A 19,559-nucleotide genomic window follows, 5' to 3' on the forward strand; every position below is an offset into this window, starting at 1 on the left:
CACATCACGCTAATAAAAAAGGTTTTTTTACCAAACACCCAATGCTTACAACCCACCCGTATATATCAGTGGCCCAGAGCATGAGTCTGGCGAGGAGAATTACACATTTCCATGCTTATTTCTTTCCCAACAGAGGCTGTCTTTGTTTCTTTGTCCAGATCAATGACAGATTGCAGAAACTGAGGAGAATCCGCCTCACCTGTCCTCGCCCCATGTGGATGCTTAGCACGGGAGGGGCGGCATGGCGTGTTGCCGTGAAGTATCAATTTTTGATGCAATTGTGACTCAGCAAAAGTGCCTTTCAAAAGTCGAATGTCCACTGCAAGATCTGTGTGTGTATGAATCTGTTTGCGTTGGATGTTATTATTTCAAATGAGTTGTTAAAAAAGCTGTTTCAGGAACGATGGACGCTGTGTTTTTCGGGGTTGTCGTACTTCAAGTTTTGTCGTGTGCTCAGTCGTTTCCAAACGGGGCTCCAGCTTCAGCATGTGCGGATATGATTCCTCGGCATGGAGCGATACAGCCCCAGCCGAACCCTGCTCCATACACCATCCAGACCAGCAGCACCACCCTACAGCCCGGAAACCCCATCACAGGTGAGGACCATTTGCAGAAAATACGACAGGTCACTGCTGTTTTCAGGCGAAGCTTTTTAGAAATTAATTATTGACAATCTACATGCATGATTTTTCATTTTAAGTTATTTTGCAATTATATTTTTCAGTAGCCTACAGTAGCCTCCACCCTATTTTCAAATGCTATTCTTTTTTTTCCCCATTACTTTCAAAGATGTTTTAAGCATATTGCGTAGATGTGCTTGGAGTTAAAGGAGTAGTTCACTTTAAAAAAAAAACTTTTGCTGATAATTTACTCGCCCCCATGCAGAGCCGGATTAAATAAACGGACTACACTAGGCAGGCTGCATTTTTTTGGGCAGCTAAAACTAATAAAAGTACTAATAAAAGTAACTTTTACAAAGCCTTTGGTTACAAATTGGTTGTTTGTATCAAATTGTATGCCAAAATTAGTCATGTGTTGTATATTAAACAGTCTATCAGACTATTTTTTTTTTAATTCTTTATGTATACGTCATTACACGGCATATAGGTGTCAGTAAACTATGTAAACCTGTTTACATTTAATCAACACATTTCTGCAAAATACAATAGCTTAGAAGATTTATAAATGTTGTAATTAAGAGCAAAAAGGCAAACATGACCCCTTCACATTCATCAAGACCATTTAGAAACTGTCTAACAATAAATAATAATAAATATAAGGATGGAGGATTTAAACTAAAACTTAAGGTATTCAGACTATTAAAGACTTGTAAATGTATATATTTTTAAAATATTCACAGCTTAAAATGTTTGTCTTCCAGGTCTACAGATATTATGCGCATTCCCAAACTGTCATTAATTGAGGAAATAAATGGAAAAAGAGGTGAAAGGGGCCATTTGTCAAATTATTATAATTTAATAATGTGTAACTCTAAAGAGTCTGCTATAGACAAATTAAACACATGGAGGAAAGACTGAAGCATGTTTAAAGGTGCAGAAACAAATCATAAACATGCAGCTTAAATTATTACAGTATAAATGGATGACAAAGGTTTATATGGGGGGGGGGGGTAATTTGAGGGAGGAGTTTAGACTTTTATTTTTTTAATTAGGCTACATTTATCTCCTAAAATGTATGCTCACTCATTTCACATTGGGGTAATTTTGTTCTTAAGAATTTATGGAACACAAGGAAGCTTGATTTCAATCTTTGAATTAGATTGAAAAAGTAGAACAAAAAAAATACGATAGAATAAAGATACCTATAAGAGAAAAGTTTTTGCTGGTCTGAATCCAGTATTCAGAAATAGTAGGCTACTACAGAGACTGAATAAAGTAATTAAATGTAAATAACCCTGGGTAGTGTTTTAGTCCTGAACTAAATCAAATATAAAGGATATTAATCCTGATTCCTTAAAATGAAAGCTATGTTTTGTTGTTTTGACAATCAAATTAATGACAGACCATGTAAAGGCTGCTGTCACTGAGCTCGTGCACAGATCCTGTGACCACTAACATTATACGGTCACGTCACCTGCGATGTAGCCTATGCTTATTTAAGACATAACCGACTGTTTAGAGCATACACAACAGTCACCAAGACTGAAATTTCTCATGATGCAATGCCTGCCCATGCAAATGACAATTCTGTTTATCCCGACTCTGAAACGCGAGTGTATTATCGCCTCCTGAACGAGATGGGACATTTCATTTGTAAGTTCTTTATTTATTTATTTTTTATTTATTTATTTTTTTTAAAGTGAACCACACCTTTAATTGTTTGATTTTATTACTTTTACTGTTAATGAATTGAAACACTCCAAATAATAATTTTGGCCAGACCGACATACAAAGAAACTAGTAACAGATGCAGAAACAAGAGAGAGCCAACAAAATATTATTAAATGATTATTTTGTTTGCTTTTTTCCTGTGAGCTTCTTATTTTTCTAAAAATACAAAAATGGTGTGCACATCCCAAACACCCAATTTGGGAAATGATTGTGCCTGATGAAGACCTGAGGGTCAAAACGTTGCCTTTTAATAAATTCTTTTGGAGCTGTAATGTGCGGACTTCACACTTCTTTATGTGTCGTCTTATTTTTTTAAGCATTTTTTTAATTGTTATTATTTTTTAATAAAATAACCTGTAGCTGCAGTTTGCTACGGAAGCATATTGCAATCACTTGAGGAAACAAAATCTACTGAATTAATTTTTCTGAATTAACAAGTTAATTATCTCAGAATTACAAGATCATTTTTCATGGAAAAAAGTTTTTGCTCTGTTTTTCTGAATTAACGAGTTAATTATATCAGAATTGTGAGATAAGTTCTCATGGAAAAAGTTTTTGCTCCGTTGTTCTGAATTAACGAGTTAATTTTTTATGGAAAAAAGTTTTTGCTCTGTTTTTAGAAATTAACAAGTTAATTATCTCAGAATTACGAGATAATTTTTCATGGAAAAAAGTTTTTGCTCTGTTTTTCTGAATTAACGAGTTAATTATATCAGAATTGTGAGATAAGTTCTCATGGAAAAAGTTTTTGCTCCGTTGTTCTGAATTAACGAGTTAATTTTTTATGGAAAAAAGTTTTTGCTCTGTTTTTCGAAATTAACAAGTTAATTATCTCAGAATTACGAGATAATTTTTCATGGAAAAAAGTTTTTGCTCTGTTTTTCTGAATTAACGAGTTAATTATATCAGAATTATGAGATAAATTTTCATGGAAAAAGTTTTTGCTCCGTTGTTCTGAATTAACGAGTTAATTTTTTATGGAAAAAAGTTTTTGCTCTGTTTTTCGAAATTAACAAGTTAATTATCTCAGAATTACGAGATAATTTTTCATGGAAAAAAGTTTTTGCTCTGTTTTTCTGAATTAACGAGTTAATTATATCAGAATTGTGAGATAAGTTCTCATGGAAAAAGTTTTTGCTCCGTTGTTCTGAATTAACGAGTTAATTTTTTATGGAAAAAAGTTTTTGCTCTGTTTTTCGAAATTAACAAGTTAATTATCTCAGAATTACGAGATAAATTTTTCATGGAAAAAAGTTTTTGCTCTGTTTTTCGAAATTAACAAGTTAATTATCTCAGAATTACGAGATAATTTTTCATGGAAAAAAGTTTTTGCTCTGTTTTTCTGAATTAACGAGTTAATTATATCAGAATTGTGAGATAAGTTCTCATGGAAAAAGTTTTTGCTCCGTTGTTCTGAATTAACGAGTTAATTTTTTATGGAAAAAAGTTTTTGCTCTGTTTTTCGAAATTAACAAGTTAATTATCTCAGAATTACGAGATAATTTTTCATGGAAAAAAGTTTTTGCTCTGTTTTTCTGAATTAACGAGTTAATTATATCAGAATTATGAGATAAATTTTCATGGAAAAAGTTTTTGCTCCGTTGTTCTGAATTAACGAGTTAATTTTTTATGGAAAAAAGTTTTTGCTCTGTTTTTCGAAATTAACAAGTTAATTATCTCAGAATTACGAGATAATTTTTCATGGAAAAAAGTTTTTGCTCTGTTTTTCTGAATTAACGAGTTAATTATATCAGAATTGTGAGATAAGTTCTCATGGAAAAAGTTTTTGCTCCGTTGTTCTGAATTAACGAGTTAATTTTTTATGGAAAAAAGTTTTTGCTCTGTTTTTCGAAATTAACAAGTTAATTATCTCAGAATTACGAGATAAATTTTTCATGGAAAAAAGTTTTTGCTCTGTTTTTCGAAATTAACAAGTTAATTATCTCAGAATTACGAGATAATTTTTCATGGAAAAAAGTTTTTGCTCTGTTTTTCTGAATTAACAAGTTAATTATCTCAGAATTATGAGATAAATTTTCATGGAAAAAAAGTTTTTTGAGATAATCAAGTTTTTGAGATAATCAAGTCATAAATATATATTATACCAAATAAATATATATTTATACAGTATAAAATAGTTTCCTCATGTTTTGGTTTAATCAGACTTGTAGGGTCATTGAAAACAAATACAATACTGTCCAAAAGTGATGTCTGGAGGGGACATATCATATCAATACCTAAAATGGGGTTAAAGTGGTGATGGCATCTTCAATTGAAAATGTTAATCAATTGTTTTTTTGTTTTTTCAGTTGTGATCAAAGGTCCAGACTATGCCGGCGTTCTCCTTGAGGCTCGCTCTGGATCCGACACAACAGCATTAGGAACCTGGCAGACTCCTCCAAGTAACACTAAGTTCTTAGAGGTAAGGCTTTCTATGGGCTATATCTGACACACACATCATGTGACGTCATATCTGACGTCTGCATTTACATCTCCAAAATGTATTTTTCACCTGCAACCAACGTCTCTGTTTACTGTCAGATGTTAAATTAGACATTTAGAAAATGTTTTTAAGATGTTTATGATTTAGAATGTATGTACAACTTTATTTTAAGATGTTTTCCAGATCAAGCGGACAACCTTTAGCAGACTTTCGATTCATTGGGGACTATATGTAAATAAGTAGAAGAATAATAAATTGCAGAAAAGGTAAAACTATCTGCACTACAAAGCAGTGTGTTACAAGTCGACAATACATTCAAATAATATGGTAAGAAATACCAGTTTGCTATATCAAGCAGCATAACAAGCTGTTTGTACATCGATAAATAACTGGACGCGAATGACAGCGGAAGACAGACCCATTCAATTTACAAATGGCCGCTCCCACTATTGTGTTGAAAATAAGGTCGATAAATTTTGGTAATTGTAGTTGCTGAATGTCACTTGTGTTTCCTAGTGTTCAGGAAACCCACAAGGTGCCATCACCCATGCCAACACCCTCATCAAAAACAACTCCACCGTCTATACCTGGACTCCACCAGCTACAGCAAAGAGCATCTTCTTCATGTAAGAGTGAACATTTACAATTGACCTATGGCTAAGCCACGCCCTCAAACGCGATGAGCCAATCACAGTGCGCAGCTAACCCAATACACTCGGACATTCTCTGCTTCCACATCCGTTGAAATGCATTGGAGTCAGTTTTCATTAGTTTTTTCTTGTTGTTTTAAATTTAAAATGGTCAAACGGTGTGCAAACGGGGGTACATGCAATTTTTTTTACCCTTTCCCAAGCCACATGTCAACCGAGATAAGTGTCTGCTCTGGATTAAGTTATGCGGTAGACCACAACACCAACTAAACGTGGATACATTAAACAAGGATGTCTACATCTGTTCTAAGTGAAGTCAACAACGTATTTGAACGCTATCTTCTAACGCAATGTTAGGTTAGACTAACATTCGAAAACGTTAACGTTAGCTTTTAGCTGCGTTGTACATCATGTCACTTAGCTTCATTAACGTATCTGTAAATAACCGAGATAACAAATGTTAACAATGCTGAATGATTCATGTAAATACTGTGGCACCAAACGGGTGATGGCAACGATATGCGGTTTATCACGTTTACACTGTGACCTGTACATCTCTGCATGGAGGTTTTATTCCTCGTCTTATTTCTTCCTGGCAGTGTAGACCATAGATATCCATAATAAATGCTAGATGTCTTATGGCCGCGAGTCTCTATCGTCATCACCGGCGGCCATCTTGTCACAGGCAAGCTTTCTGGCGGGCTCTGTTGTTCTTGATGATCAGCACGAACACAAATACTCTTATCTCGCTGAAATCTTGACGATTTAACAACGGTTTGGTTTGTTACAAACGTTATTAGCGTGGCTATAATTCTAGATGATTATTTATTTATACACTTATTATTCGTAAGTATGCAGTGTCATTACTACATCTCTGACGTTTATAACAAACCAAACCGTTTGAAAAGCGGTAGAATATTGAGCAAGTTATGGTTATTTAAAAAGCACATGCACCATTAAAACAATGTTACGAGTGAACAAGATGGCCGCCAGTTGCGGACGTCGACTTCCATTGGCCAGCAGCGCGGACGAGACATCTAGCCTTTATTATGGATATCTATGGGGTAGACGGCGACGCTACTTGGCGTAGATCTTCTTCTCCGTTACGTATGTGTGCTCGGCAAGACTGTTTTGTTTTTGAGCGCCCCCAAGTTGTGTTTTATTGTAACTTCAGAAGCTTCAATCACGTGTGCAAAAGCGCCACTCTAATTGGCTAGATAGTTTTTGACGCAGCGCGGCAAACCAAAAAAAAACGAACCCGACTCCCGAGGCGTTTTTAAAAAAAATTACGCTTTTACATGTGCCGTTTTCCACGTCGGTGTGCGCACTCACATTGGCGCCCTTTGTTTAGTCACGAGGCGTTCAACGTCACCGAATATCGCACGCGAAATTCGTCCCGGTGTGAACAGGCCTTTCTGCTGTAAGTTGTATTTGGTTCAAACTGTGAAAAATTAAGAATCTGATATTTGAATATCACTTTTATTTTTTTAATAATCCATAGAAATGTTTAAAACACTTTATTATTTGTCCACTACTTCCTCAGGGCCACCGTAGCCCAGCAGCGCAGTGTGTTCTGGGTAAATGTGAAGTCTCCGACTCTGACCCAAAGTGAGTGAAAATGGAAACAATTGGATAATTCTGGAATCCTTTATAGTTTTGTACATTTTATGTAGAATTCAAACGCTGTCACAATAGCCTTGTACAAAGCCTTGATTTAGATTTTCAGGCTTTACTACACTGCAAAAATGAATGTGCTTTATCTAATCAAAAACATTGTGGCAACAGTTTACAAGCAATATTATTAATTAGATTTAACAAATTAGAATTGTGTAATAATTAATCAAATTAATTCCTTAAGTTAACCATTTAAAGTCCCCGTGAACCGGAAGTTGCAAATGATATTTTTCCAGTGCTGTGACGTATTTCCAAGTGAAACGGAATATTGAACAGAGGGCAGGGTTTACTCTAGCGCTCCTCCTCTCCATCTCTCGCTCATAGCAAACTAACGGTTTGAGGGGAGTGGTTAAGCGTTTCCCCACCCAAACTGTGAAACCTACAGACCGGAAGTAACTTTTCAGATTTTGATTAAAGATTACTAAGGTAAAACATTTTTTTAATATATATTCACTTGCACGGATTAATTGTTCACCACAAGACTAGTAATATGCGCTAACAAAGTAAATAGGTTCAATTTTGATTTCACGGGGACTTTAAAATGAGTAAAACTTACAACAACCACAAAAAAAAACATAAATTGAAGTCACCATTATGGTGATCAGTGTTTGTTTTAGGTTTGTTTTAAAAGTACGGTTTTCTTCTCTTCTGCTTATTAACATCAGGTGTCTTTAATGTTGGCAATATAAAATAAAGAGTCCTTAATTAATCTTTGACGTTTGAACATTATGGAATAATTTGATTAAGTATTACTCAATTCTAATTTGTTAAATTTAGTTAATAATATTGCTTGTAATCTGTTGCCACAATTCTATTGATTAGATAAAGCATATTCATTTTTATAGTGTAGGATAGGTTTTTATGCCTTGGGTGGTAACTGTTTAAAAGAAGAATACGTGATGTGTTTGTTCCCAGAACTGAGGCTTTTCAGGAACAGCGACACTGATATAGAGAATAACTCCCGCTGGAGGGACAGTCACGCTTAAACAGCAAAATTACACACTAAAGAACATGTGAACGTGTAAAAAGGAATTTTTGACCCTCTTTAATAACACTCTAATAATCTTTTCTCTCCTTTTACAAGGTGGAGGAACATCGCTTGATGTGAACAACAGTGCTGAAAGAACTGCCACCCCCGTCCTGATGCTTCTTGTTGTTCTGATGGCAAGTGTTCAGTGTCTAGTTGCTTAAAAATGATTATACCAGCTCAGTTACTCAGTATAAAATATTTAATCCCCATTGAATATTTAGATGCACAATTACATTTAGCGGATAGTAAATATAGTTATATTTAGCGGATAGTACTCTGGTGAAAAATCAGAAACATCATCCTGATGATTGCACAAAAAATGAGCAAATAGTTAAAGGGATAGTTATTCCAAAAATTAAAATTCTGTCATCATTTACTCACCCTCAAGTTGTTCCGAACCTGTATGAGCTTCTTTTTTTTGTTGAACACAAAAAGTCCACCAAACAGTTGATGGGCTTCATTGACTTCCATAGCATATTTTTTTTCTCCATACTATGAAAGTCATCAACGGTTTGGTTTCATGACACATTGATGATTCAGTTATTGGGCGTCATATTTGACAATAATTGTCATTTTGAAGGCATTTATGTGTCTATCATAACTTCAATGGTGGACTACCTTAAACAACTTTTAGATGGACGACCCATTATCTCCATTAAAGCTCTTTTAAAACCGAGGAACCTCAGGTGCTCTGACCGGGTCCAGAAGATGTGATCGCATTATCATATCTACACTGGTGACCATGTGTCCGGATTATATCTGCACAAATTAACATTTGTATGTCTGTACCTATATTTGCATTAAATATGTGTGAACTGGAGGTTGTACTGTCTTCAATGGAGAAGATTGTACATTTTATCCCACTGTTTTTATATTTAAAAAAAAAAAAACGTGTTGTAAAAAGCGATAGAGCTTACCACATTGAAATATTGTTTATACTGCTACTATGTTTTGTAACTCTTTTAGTTTATTCTTAGCTAAAAACACTTAGTTCTTTCAAAAATATATGTGCTCATTAATGTATATTTACTTCGTTCAAGTAATAAAGTATTCTCGCGAGTGTATAATATGCCATACGGGTGTTGGTCGCCATGTTGCCCCTCCATCTTCGCCTTTCGCGTTTACGTTTGAGTTAACACTCATGGACGAGGTCGAACTAGAAGCCATGTTAATCTTGGACTACACTGGCCACCGTAGGAGATAAAACGAAATCGGAATTGAGAGGAACAGAAACTAATATTCACTGGATGCTCATATACCTTTTCACAACTAGATGGGGGTAAAAATCACACAGTGTAGCTTTAAGGCATGTCAAACTTTTCAAAGAATTATATATTACATTATATGCACTTCACAATGTTGCTAAACTTTAACCGGGTTAAAGGCTTTTTTCCCCTTTTGATGAAACAGTTTAGTTCATAAATATAACTAAACTGCTTCAGATTGCGAATGCCAGTGATTCTCAAACGTTTTTAGCATGAGGCCGTCTTCATATCGGGTGCATGGCTTTGGGGCCCGAAGAAAATTCATGACGCAATTAAATCCAATTTTAATATTAATTTACTATTCACAGTAAATGCAGATAGACCTTATGTAGCCCCGCCCCTTTTCAGCGCTGCGCTCGTTGTCTTTTGACTTCCGGTCTGTATTTTCACAGCCATCTTGCATAGGTATGAATGAACTACTCGTAAATAATTTCCCGGTCGACATTTGTTAAGACATCTGCTTTACAATGCTTATGATAAACAATATAATGCTCTTGATAACTTTTGTTAACTCTACAATAAGTAAATCCACTTCAAAAGCTAATTACTCCTCGACAGCGATGCCATAGAAATATACAGAGCGGCCGCAAAAACAGAAGTTCAAAGACAATATTCTAAAGATGACGGCGCCCACGTTTCTCTGGTGCATAAGGTCTATAGGAACGTTTCCAGTTCTTGTTGTTTAAGGCTACAGGTTTACACGGAAACGATTCTGAAGAGAAAACGCAAAAGTGGCGTTACATTATCTCTTTTTATTCTGCGTTTAGACGAGCGTTATGGGTGGGAAATCCGTGTACATCTGGTGACGCAAAAGTGTGTGAAATTCAATGTAGTATGCACTCCAGGCGGCTAGGTGGCGATGTGAAGCACTGCCACACAACAACACCAAGTCCGTGCGCGTACAACCTTCACTGTCAAGCAGACTTTTGCGTTTTTACCCTTTAGACGGTGGAGCGTTTTTAAGATTTCCACTCTGGAGGGTGGTTTCACTTTTTTGCGTTTTTTAAGCCGCAAAAACGCCGTCGCCGTGTAAACGAAAGGCACATCCGAAAAAATATTTTTACGTTTTCACCCGTGAGCGTTCTCGTGTAAACAGAGAGAACGTGTGCAACAAAAAAGGTTCCATGGATGTTTAAGGTTCTTCATGGAACCATAGATGCCAATAAATAACCTTTATTTTTCAGCCTCGCATGCAATTCACGTAATACACAGGTTTGAACGTTTTTCCTTCAAAGAGTCTAACTCTGTGGAGTGTCACATGATCTTCTTGAGCTCGTCGTACAGCACCAGGACGAAGGATCCACCCATGCTTCTGAGAACATTAGACCAGGCACCCTTGTAGAAGGCCTTGACACCTTCATCACGCGCAGTCTTCCTCCAGCAGTCCAGCGAGCCGCTGTACATTACATCAGCTGAAATAAAAGAATCAAACACTCATGACATTAAAGGACTAGTTCACTTTAAAAAAAAACTAATTTACTCACCCCCATGTCATCCAAGATGTCCATGTCTTTCTTTCTTCAGTCGAAAAGAAATTAAGATTTTTGATGAAAACGTTCCAGGATTTTCTCCATATAATGGACTTCATTGGGAACCAAACGGATCAAGGTCCAAATGAGAGTGTCAGTGCAGCTTCAAAGGGCTTTAAACGTCACCCGATGATCTAGCGAAACGAACGCTCATTTCAGAAATAAATAACAAAGTTTTATAAGCTCAAATGGTCGTTTCGCTCTGTTTTGTGTGACTCTCTTGTTCAAACTCGTTCATCAAAATGAACGAATCTTTTTTTCTAGTCAATTCGGTCATTTCGTTTGTTGAATGAAGCAAATGACTTGAAAAAAGATCCGTTCATTTTGATCATTTTGAGGAGAATCACACAGAACAGAGCAAGACGAGCATTTGTGCTTATAAAACTTAAACTTTGTTATTTATTTTTTAAATGAGCGTTCGTTTCGCTTGATAAGACCCTTATTCATCGTCTGGTGTCGTTTAAAGCCCTTTGAAGCTGCACTGAAACTCTCATTTGGACCTTGAACCGTTTGGTTCCCATTGAAGTCCATTATATGGAGAAAATCCTGGAATGTTTTCATCAAAAACCTTCATTTCTTTTCGACTGAAGAAAGAAAGACATGGACATCTTGGATGACATGGGGGTGAGTAAATTATCAGCAAAAGTTGTTTTAAAAGTGAACTACTCCTTTAAAGACTGGACATAGGGCTGCGGTCATATTGATTCATATTTTCAAAAAAATCGATAAAAAAAATTCTCCCCATTATTAATAATTTGGATGTTTAACAATCTTTGTTGCACACTGCACAGCGATTTTTAAGTTAGAGAACAGGTTTGCCATTTACAGTTTTGTTTATGTTGATGCACTTTAATTAAATACAATAAATATATACTTTTAAACTATATTTACAGTTCGCAGTTATTTTGCTTTAAATGGAGGGGGGGATCGAATAGAATCGTATATCGAGTTTTTTATTTAAAAAAAAATCACAGATTTGTTTAGGGGGAAAAAATCGCCCAGCTCTAGACATAACCAAACAAACACAGATTTTGGATGGAATATGGGAGGGAAAACATTTTTTTTTGGATATTACCTCCTTTACGTCCAGACTGCATCATCATGCAACGGCGTACCGTGTCGAAGGGATACGATATGAGCCCAGCGACAGTAGTGACTGTGTGAGCGATCATCCAGCTGACCACGATATGAGTGTTCTGAGGGTCGGGCAGCATCCCTGGAAAACACACATGTTTCAAACAAATGCCAAAATGGATGTCGTTGCCCAATAAGGGTTAACAAAGACCAACAAAGTGTTTTAGTTTGAAAACATTCATTAAAGTATTATATTTTCGTCTAAAGCCGAAAAAGATCAAGATCCAACAAGTCTGGACCTCTATGGAGTGTAGAGCTGTAGGGCCCAAGAACTGAAAGTGTGAAGGGTCCTATTGTTTTCCAAAAGATTATTTTTTAATAGGGCCCAAAGCAATTGTTTATGTATTTATTTTATTTGTTTGATTGTTTTTGGGTGTGGTGGGGGACTTTAAACAGCCTTTAGAGTCGTAGTTGTAGTACAGACACATAGAAAACAATCTACTCGTATTTTAAAGACGTGGTGCTTCACGTTCAGTGTGTCTTTGTTTTTTCAATTGTTGGGGCTCCTGGTTTAGTAAACATAGTTGATTTGAATTTGGTTGATCTTATGCGAGTGACCTCGAGCCAGTACATATCATAGAAGAAAAGAGATGTCGCTGCAAGAAGGACTGGAAAAAACTCGTAGTAAAATTTGGAGTAAAGATTATGAGGTCACATGAAACGTTTAAAAAAAATAAAATAAAAATAATAACTCTAAATAAATGCTGGGTTGTTTTAACCAAATTTTGGGTCAAATATGGACCAACTCAAACATTGGGTTAAAATTTAAAAATGTAACCCAATGGCTGGGTTTGTCCATATTTGACCCAAAATTGGGTTAAAACAACCCAGCATTTATTTAGAGTGTATCTTTGCATACTGCATTAAATATCATTATTATTAATAATCACAATTATAATTGGAGCAAAGTAATCCGGATTATCGTGCAGCCCGATCTAAGCCCTGATGGTGGCAGATAGTCTTGAAAAGCATGCATGGATAAATCCTTTATAATAAATACTGCAAGATAATGCTTAATTTTACAATGTCCTTGTTACACATGTTACATGTCATTAATGAAGTAATAACTATAAATGATGTATAATTACATAATTACCAATATTCCTAAATTACCCTAACTACATGTAGTTCATTAATATTATGTATAACTACACGATAACAATGACGCCTTATTTTAAGGCGTATTTGTTACACTCAAATTATACATTTAAGTATTGAGTAATGTGAATTAACATGTACTTACTATATAGGGAGTAGGGTTAGGTTTGATATAGGGTTAGTTGCATGTAATTACGCTTCATTTATAGTTATTACCATAATAATTATGTAACAATGACACTGTAAAATAAAGCGTTACCATTGGCCTATTGGTTTTTGCGCTGAAAATTTGAAAAATGTCATTATTTTAAATTGGAAACGAGCCTCCAAACATGTCTCTCGACTACATTATTTGCAATTGTTGTTGCTAAATGAATGCACCTGTTCTCTAAAAAATGCTGGGTTGTTTTAACCCAATATTGGGTCAAATATGGACCCACTCAAACATTGGGTTAAAGTTAAAAAATTTAACCCAATGGCTGGGTTTGTCCATATTTCACCCAAAATTGGGTTAAAACAACCCAGCATTTATTTAGAGTGTATCTTTGCATATTGCACACTGTAAAAATGAATACGACTGAATATGTTAAATCTAATCAGCAAAACTGAGGCAACAGATTACAATCAATATAATTAATTAAATTTAACAAATTAGAATTGAGTAATAACTAACCAAATTAATTACTTAAAAGTTAACCATTGAAAATGAGTAGAATTTACACATTTTTTAAAAAAAAATATCGGAAAAATTAATGAAGTAAGAACTCTTTTTTTTTTTTTTTTCTATTGCCAACACTGAAGACACCTGATGATAACAAGCAGAATCACTGAAGGAGAAAAATGTATTTTAAGTCACCATTATGAAGATCAGTGTGTGTTTTTTTTGGGCCATTTCTTAATTCAGAATTCTATCTTTGATGTCAGTCTGTTTTTCCGATATTTTTGTTTTAAAAAAATGTGTAAATTCTAGTCATTTTAAATTGTTAACATTTAGTAATTCATATGGTCAGTTATTACTCAATTCTAATTTGTTAAATTTAATTAATAATATTGATTGTAATCTGTTGCCTCAATTTTACTGATTAGATTTAACATATTCAGTCACATTCATTTTTACAGTGCATGAAAGGTCATTATTGTTAATGATCACAATTACAATTGGAGCAAAATAATCCGGATTATCGTGCAGCCCTATCTAAGCCCCTGACGGTGGCAGATTCTAGTCTTGAAAAGCTACCTTTTGCAGTGTCATAGATGCCGAAGTATGCCGCCCTATAGATGATGATGCCTTGCACAGACACGTTGAAGCCCTGATACAAGCCCCTCATGCCATCAGACTTGAAGATCTTTGCTAAACAGTTTGCAAGGCCTTTGAACTCTCTCTCCAAACTAGTCTTTCCGACATCAGCAGCCAGACGGGTTCTGGCAAAGTCGAGCGGGTAGACGAGGCACAGAGACGTGGCTCCAGCCGCTCCGCCAGAGGCCAGGTTACCAGCGAAGTACCTCCAAAACTGAGTACGGCTGTCAACGCCATCCAGGAAAATCTTCTTATACTTATCCTTGAAAGCAAAGTTGAGAGCCTGTGTTAGGAAGTACCTAATGACATTGGCCGAGTTGCCTCTCCAGAAGGACAGGAAGCCCTGCTCCTTGGGAATACGTACTAAACAGTCTACAATACCTTTGTATTGTTTGTCTACTGCGATTTGCTTGCTGGCATGCTGGATCTGGAAGAAAATGGCACAGTTTTTCAAACAATTAAATATCAGTACATCATTTTAGGAATTTTAATTGTCTGCATGATCTTGTCGCCATTTGCATGACAAGTTATTACAATATATTTATGCCAATTTTTCCATCCAAAATTATGATTTTTATATTGTTTTCATTAAAGCCACGCCCTAAGGTTAAACCGAATCCCATAGAGGCCGTGTGCTTGAAAGATCTTACACCAGTGGAAACTGAGCAAGTCGACAAAAATAGATTGTGTTGATTCTAATCTGTTTTGTTATGTGATGCTGCTGCTGTTTGCTGTCATTGTAATTGCCTAACGCACTTGTAATATGTAGCCTATACTCACAATATTAAGTTTAAGCCTATTTGTAAAATAAAGATGCATTTCTATAGCTCTAAGCTTCTGATTGATTTATTATTGCTTATTTTGGTCGCCTTTGAAAAGCATGGCCATTCTATAATTAGGGTTATATTTGGAAGAAAACGTCAATTCCCAGAACCTTACCTATAAGACTCTTAATCAAATACGTATTCTATATCCCATGGTTTTGGGATCTTTTCTCTCTTTTTTTCTTCTTTTTTTCAAGAAGCTGATTTTATATATACTGACAATATAATTTGTTCATAGCTTGGAAAAATACCTAGAATGTAAATAGTCACCTGATTGACAGATTATGTAGGCTACTTGCTAAAATAAAAAAAAATGTAATCGGGCCATTCCACCGAATTTGTTTGTTGTAACTCTTCAAAAATAAACTTTTTTTTTTTAAAGCTTTTTCAACACTGAATCTAATACTACACATATTTAACTAGGTTATTCAACATGTGCATTGATCAATCTCAAGCAACTTTATTTATTTTTTTACATTTTATTTTTTTAAGGTTTAAGCAGAATATGGACGCATGTTTTCTCAATCCTGTTACCGAAAATCATGTGTCATTTAAAAAGCAAGTTTAGAAGCATGTCAATTAATTCCTTTGTTTTCCCCACAAGAAAGTGTTTATCTTAAAAAAATTGTTGGCTATATGTAAAAAAAAAAATTATATTTGTGCCAATAACTTTGATAAAAAAAAAAAACACAAAAGCATTTTTTTCATTTTAAAGACAACCGAAGCCTCATGCTTATAATTTTTTTAATTAATTAATTAAATAATTGTTTAAATTATGGGCCAAACAAAACTGATAAAAATAGTGGTTTAGTTTTATTTTTTTAGAAAAAGAAAAAAATAGAAACAGGACTGAAAGTAACAGGATTGAGTTTTTAAAGCTACCCTGTGTAACTCTTTTAGTTTATTCTTAGCTAAAAACACTTAGTTCTTTCAAAAATATATGCTCTCATTAATGTATATTTACTTCGTTCAAGTAATAAAGTATTCTCGTGAGTGTATAATATGCCATTGAAAATACATACGGGTAAGGGGTTCTAATGTCGGTCGCCATGTTGCCCCTCCATCTTGAAAGTACATTAGCCAAAGAGGGACATACCCGTTAATTCAAGCTTCGCCTTTCGTGTTTACGTTTGAGTTAACACTCATGGACGAGGTCGAACTGGAAGGCATGTTAATCTTGGACTACATTGGCCACCGTAGGAGTTAAAACGAAATCGGAATTGAGAGGAACAGAAACTAATATTCACTGGATTGTCATATACCTTTTCACCACTAGATGGGGGTAAAAATCACACAGTTTGATAACAAAAAGTTATCAAATATATGGCATATGGCCACATAGCATTGATGCTAATAGCGTGAGGACACTGAGCCATTTCTAGTGCCTTACCAAAAGTTAATATTTTTTAAATAAACAAATCTAAGAAAAAGTTTAGGTTACAGGACTGCATGTTGAGATTGACCTTCTCATTCATAGTTACAATTTCATCAAATATACAGAAATGAAAATGATCCAGATGATGCAAGTTACTGTTGAAAATGTGTCTTGTGGAATATTCCACGTTTTTCAGAGGGGGGACTGAGTGAAAACCTGGGGACATGACTAAAATGTGCCTTTTATCTAAAATAGCCTATTAGATCAAATGTTTTTTTTTTTTTCTTTTTCCATTTTAAAGCAGTTTGGATCGGTTTGGATATAAAGTCACACAACACTGCAAGAAGAATCAGATTTCTTAAGGATTTTAATCATATTCATGGTAAAGTTTAGAGATAGAGAGTTGGGACATGCAGAAAATGCTATTCTTTAGTGTTCTGTCGTTTTTATTAATGTTTTTAATTACAACTTTTACATGTATAGTTAGCTTAATGTGCATGACATTTTGCTTAATAATAAAATGTATTTAGAGTTAATTTCCATGCAATTTTATACATATAATGTCCTGGGGACAGAAATGTCATCCTTTCGGTGGAATGGCTCAAAAATATTTAGAGATATAACCTCCCTACCTCTTTTCACAAAAGTAGTTTAACTGAATTCAGGAATTCAAGAAAACGTCTACAATGCACAAGCACAACGCATGTTGAATGATAAAGTTTATGCTTGCTGAAATATCCCATAAACACCAGCTCTGAAATACAGCGCGCAGTTTGTGTCAGATGCGCGTCATAGCAACAGTTTTGGCTCCAGTCCAGGCGAATCTTATTTCAGAATCATTATTGGTCCAACATATTTTTATTACATAAGATACAGATATATCGCTTAAAAACATGATCTTATAAGGGACAAGCCCTAAATTAATAGCCTACAATTAACCAAGATGGACAAATGTGTGAAAAATATATATTTTCCTAATTTAGAATGTAATAGCCTCCATATTTCGTGTGTATATGGTAATGTAGATATAGTACTTCGTTATAAAGCGTACTATACCTGAAGCAGCAGTTTGACTCTTTCTATGGGCGCAACAGCAGTCTCAGAGATCGCTGCGGCGATTCCACCTGCTAAAAAGTCCTTGGCGAATGAAATGGCTGTGTTACTCATTGTTGCGTGATGCTGCGTGATGCTGCGGGCTGTCCGTATGTCACCAAACCCATCGAAACGATTGAATTTATAGACACGCTCAATGGCTTTTCTAAAGCCTCGATGGCAAGACCCAGCGGGAAGTCAGGTGTCAGGTGTGTTTTGTTATTGGTCTATCTGTACTATAGGGAGGAGGAAACACGAACTGTCCTGTGATATTCGAGTGCAACACCTGCCTTCGTGGAAAAACCAGTTAGACCAGCTCGTCAACCAGCATCACCAGCTCGATCTGCGTTTTGGAGGATGATAGGTGGTAGATGGCTTGACCACAGAAAACCAGCTGAATTTGAAGCTGGTTTCTACAAATGGTCAGTAGGATATAGACTTAATTTGAATAATTTCTGAAAACTGGCAGCACTAATAAATAGCCCAACAACTTGTATGATATTTATTAGCTTTTTTACTGTTAAAGGGGCTATATGTAGAATTCATAAACCCTAGTTTTATTAGCCACACCGGAGTGATATTTCACCCAAAAATAAAAATTCTGTCATTAATAATCACCCTCATGCGGAATCCCTGAACCGCAACGAAAAGAAAAAAAAATGTCCAAAAAAACCCCTAAATCTAGCATTTCGAGATTGAAGTTGAAACGTTTCGACTTTAATGTTCTCAGAACGTTGGATTTTTTTTAAACTTTTTTTTTGGATTAAAGTCGAAACGTTTCGAGATTAAAGTCAAAACATAGAGTCTTCCACAGAAGTGTGTGTATGTGTACATTGGCTAAGAGCATGCACGCGTGTGTGTGTGTGTGTAAAGAAATGCACTTGTGAAGTCGAACTGCCATGGATCAACACAATATAGTAGCTTTTTTTACTTTTATCCTGTGATTTTCCTCAGATTTAATTACCAATAATGGTGGTGTAGGAGAGAATATCTGATATGATTGTTGTAAAGCGCTTTGTGTCGGCCTAGTGGACATATAAAAAAGCGCTAAATATATATGCCTTGTTCATTCATTTATTCTTTCATAAAGCTGGATATCTCCATCTCGAAACGTTTCGACTTTAATCTTAAAAAAATGTTAAAAAAAATGTTTTAAAAAATCTAGCATTTCGAGAGTCGAAGCGTTAAGTCGAAATGCTAGATTTATTTATTTATTTTTTATTTTTTTACGTTGCGGTTCAGGGCTTCAGTACCCTCATGTAGTTCCAAACCTGTAAGACTTTTGTTAATCTTCGGAACACAAATGAAGATTTTTTTTTAATCAAATCTAAGTTTTCTGTCCCTCCATTGACAGCTACGCAACTACCACTTTGACGCTTCAAAAAGTTCATAAAGAGATCGTAAAACGAATCCATATTGGGTGGTTTAGTCCACATTTTCTGAACTGATTAAATTTAGGCTTTTCAAAAAACAACAACAAAACAAAAAAAACGATGAATACATGAAAATTCTTGCATATAGCCCCTTTAATTGTCAAGTTAAAGTTATAGAAGTTTAACTTATTTTGGCATCTGCAAATTTACACCTCAGCAGCAATACCTCTCAGCAGGCAGTTTATGTGGGGCATTAATACCAATTTTTAATCTATACTTGCATTTTATTTGTTTATTCTCAAAATAATAGGGGGTGGCCTGAATTTGTCATGTTTTATGAATATGAGTCCAGCATTTCACTCATGTGTAAACATGTGTAACATACTCTGAATGCGTCACATCTTGTTGTTTTTTAGTTACTTTG

The 19,559-nt window shown here is 35.1% G+C and overlaps 2 protein-coding genes across 3 annotated transcripts; one reads left to right on the plus strand and one right to left on the minus strand.

Moving 5' to 3' along the window:
- Positions 1-61: 61 nt before the first annotated feature.
- On the plus strand, positions 62-8,966 carry LOC120471747 (putative defense protein 3). Of its 2 annotated transcripts, XM_089129860.1 has the most exons (6): positions 62-207; positions 480-596; positions 4,661-4,773; positions 5,311-5,420; positions 6,988-7,052; positions 8,203-8,966. In XM_089129860.1, exons 1-6 carry the CDS (start codon positions 81-83, stop codon positions 8,307-8,309), a joined length of 639 nt encoding a protein of 212 aa, XP_088985986.1. In that variant the 5' UTR covers positions 62-80; the 3' UTR covers positions 8,310-8,966. The 2 variants fall into 2 exon arrangements, with proteins under 2 accessions (XP_088985986.1, XP_039517580.2); XM_039661646.2 differs by lacking the exon at positions 62-207 and having other exon boundaries at positions 261-596.
- Positions 8,967-10,570: 1,604 nt separating this feature from the next.
- Positions 10,571-18,001, minus strand: LOC120471746 (ADP/ATP translocase 3). Its single transcript, XM_089129859.1, has 4 exons — positions 17,727-18,001; positions 14,412-14,898; positions 12,018-12,158; positions 10,571-10,825 (listed from the first exon to the last, which is right to left on the minus strand). Exons 1-4 carry the CDS (start codon positions 17,835-17,837, stop codon positions 10,668-10,670), a joined length of 897 nt encoding a protein of 298 aa, XP_088985985.1. The 5' UTR covers positions 17,838-18,001; the 3' UTR covers positions 10,571-10,667.
- Positions 18,002-19,559: the final 1,558 nt, after the last annotated feature.

This window comes from Pimephales promelas, chromosome 4 (assembly GCF_988280905.1).
Source record: "Pimephales promelas chromosome 4, fPimPro1.hap1.1, whole genome shotgun sequence".
In the NCBI taxonomy this organism is placed as follows: Eukaryota; Metazoa; Chordata; class Actinopteri; order Cypriniformes; family Leuciscidae; genus Pimephales; species Pimephales promelas.

What these genes read in the sequence shown, in the direction of transcription:
- LOC120471747 (XM_089129860.1), top strand. Translation starts at nt 81, where the DNA reads ATGAGTCTGGCGAGGAGAATTACACATTTCCATGCTTATTTCTTTCCC. An exon ending in GCCCGGAAACCCCATCACAG is followed by an intron (nt 597 to 4,660) that starts GTGAGGACCATT and finishes TTGTTTTTTCAG; the next exon opens with TTGTGATCAAAGGTCCAGAC. An exon ending in GCAAAGAGCATCTTCTTCAT is followed by an intron (nt 5,421 to 6,987) that starts GTAAGAGTGAAC and finishes CTACTTCCTCAG; the next exon opens with GGCCACCGTAGCCCAGCAGC.
- LOC120471746 (XM_089129859.1), bottom strand. Translation starts at nt 17,837, where the DNA reads ATGAGTAACACAGCCATTTCATTCGCCAAGGACTTTTTAGCAGGTGGA. An exon ending in GAGTCAAACTGCTGCTTCAG is followed by an intron (nt 14,899 to 17,726) that starts GTATAGTACGCT and finishes ATTTTCTTCCAG; the next exon opens with ATCCAGCATGCCAGCAAGCA. An exon ending in GCAGTCTGGACGTAAAGGAG is followed by an intron (nt 10,826 to 12,017) that starts GTAATATCCAAA and finishes CTTTTATTTCAG; the next exon opens with CTGATGTAATGTACAGCGGC.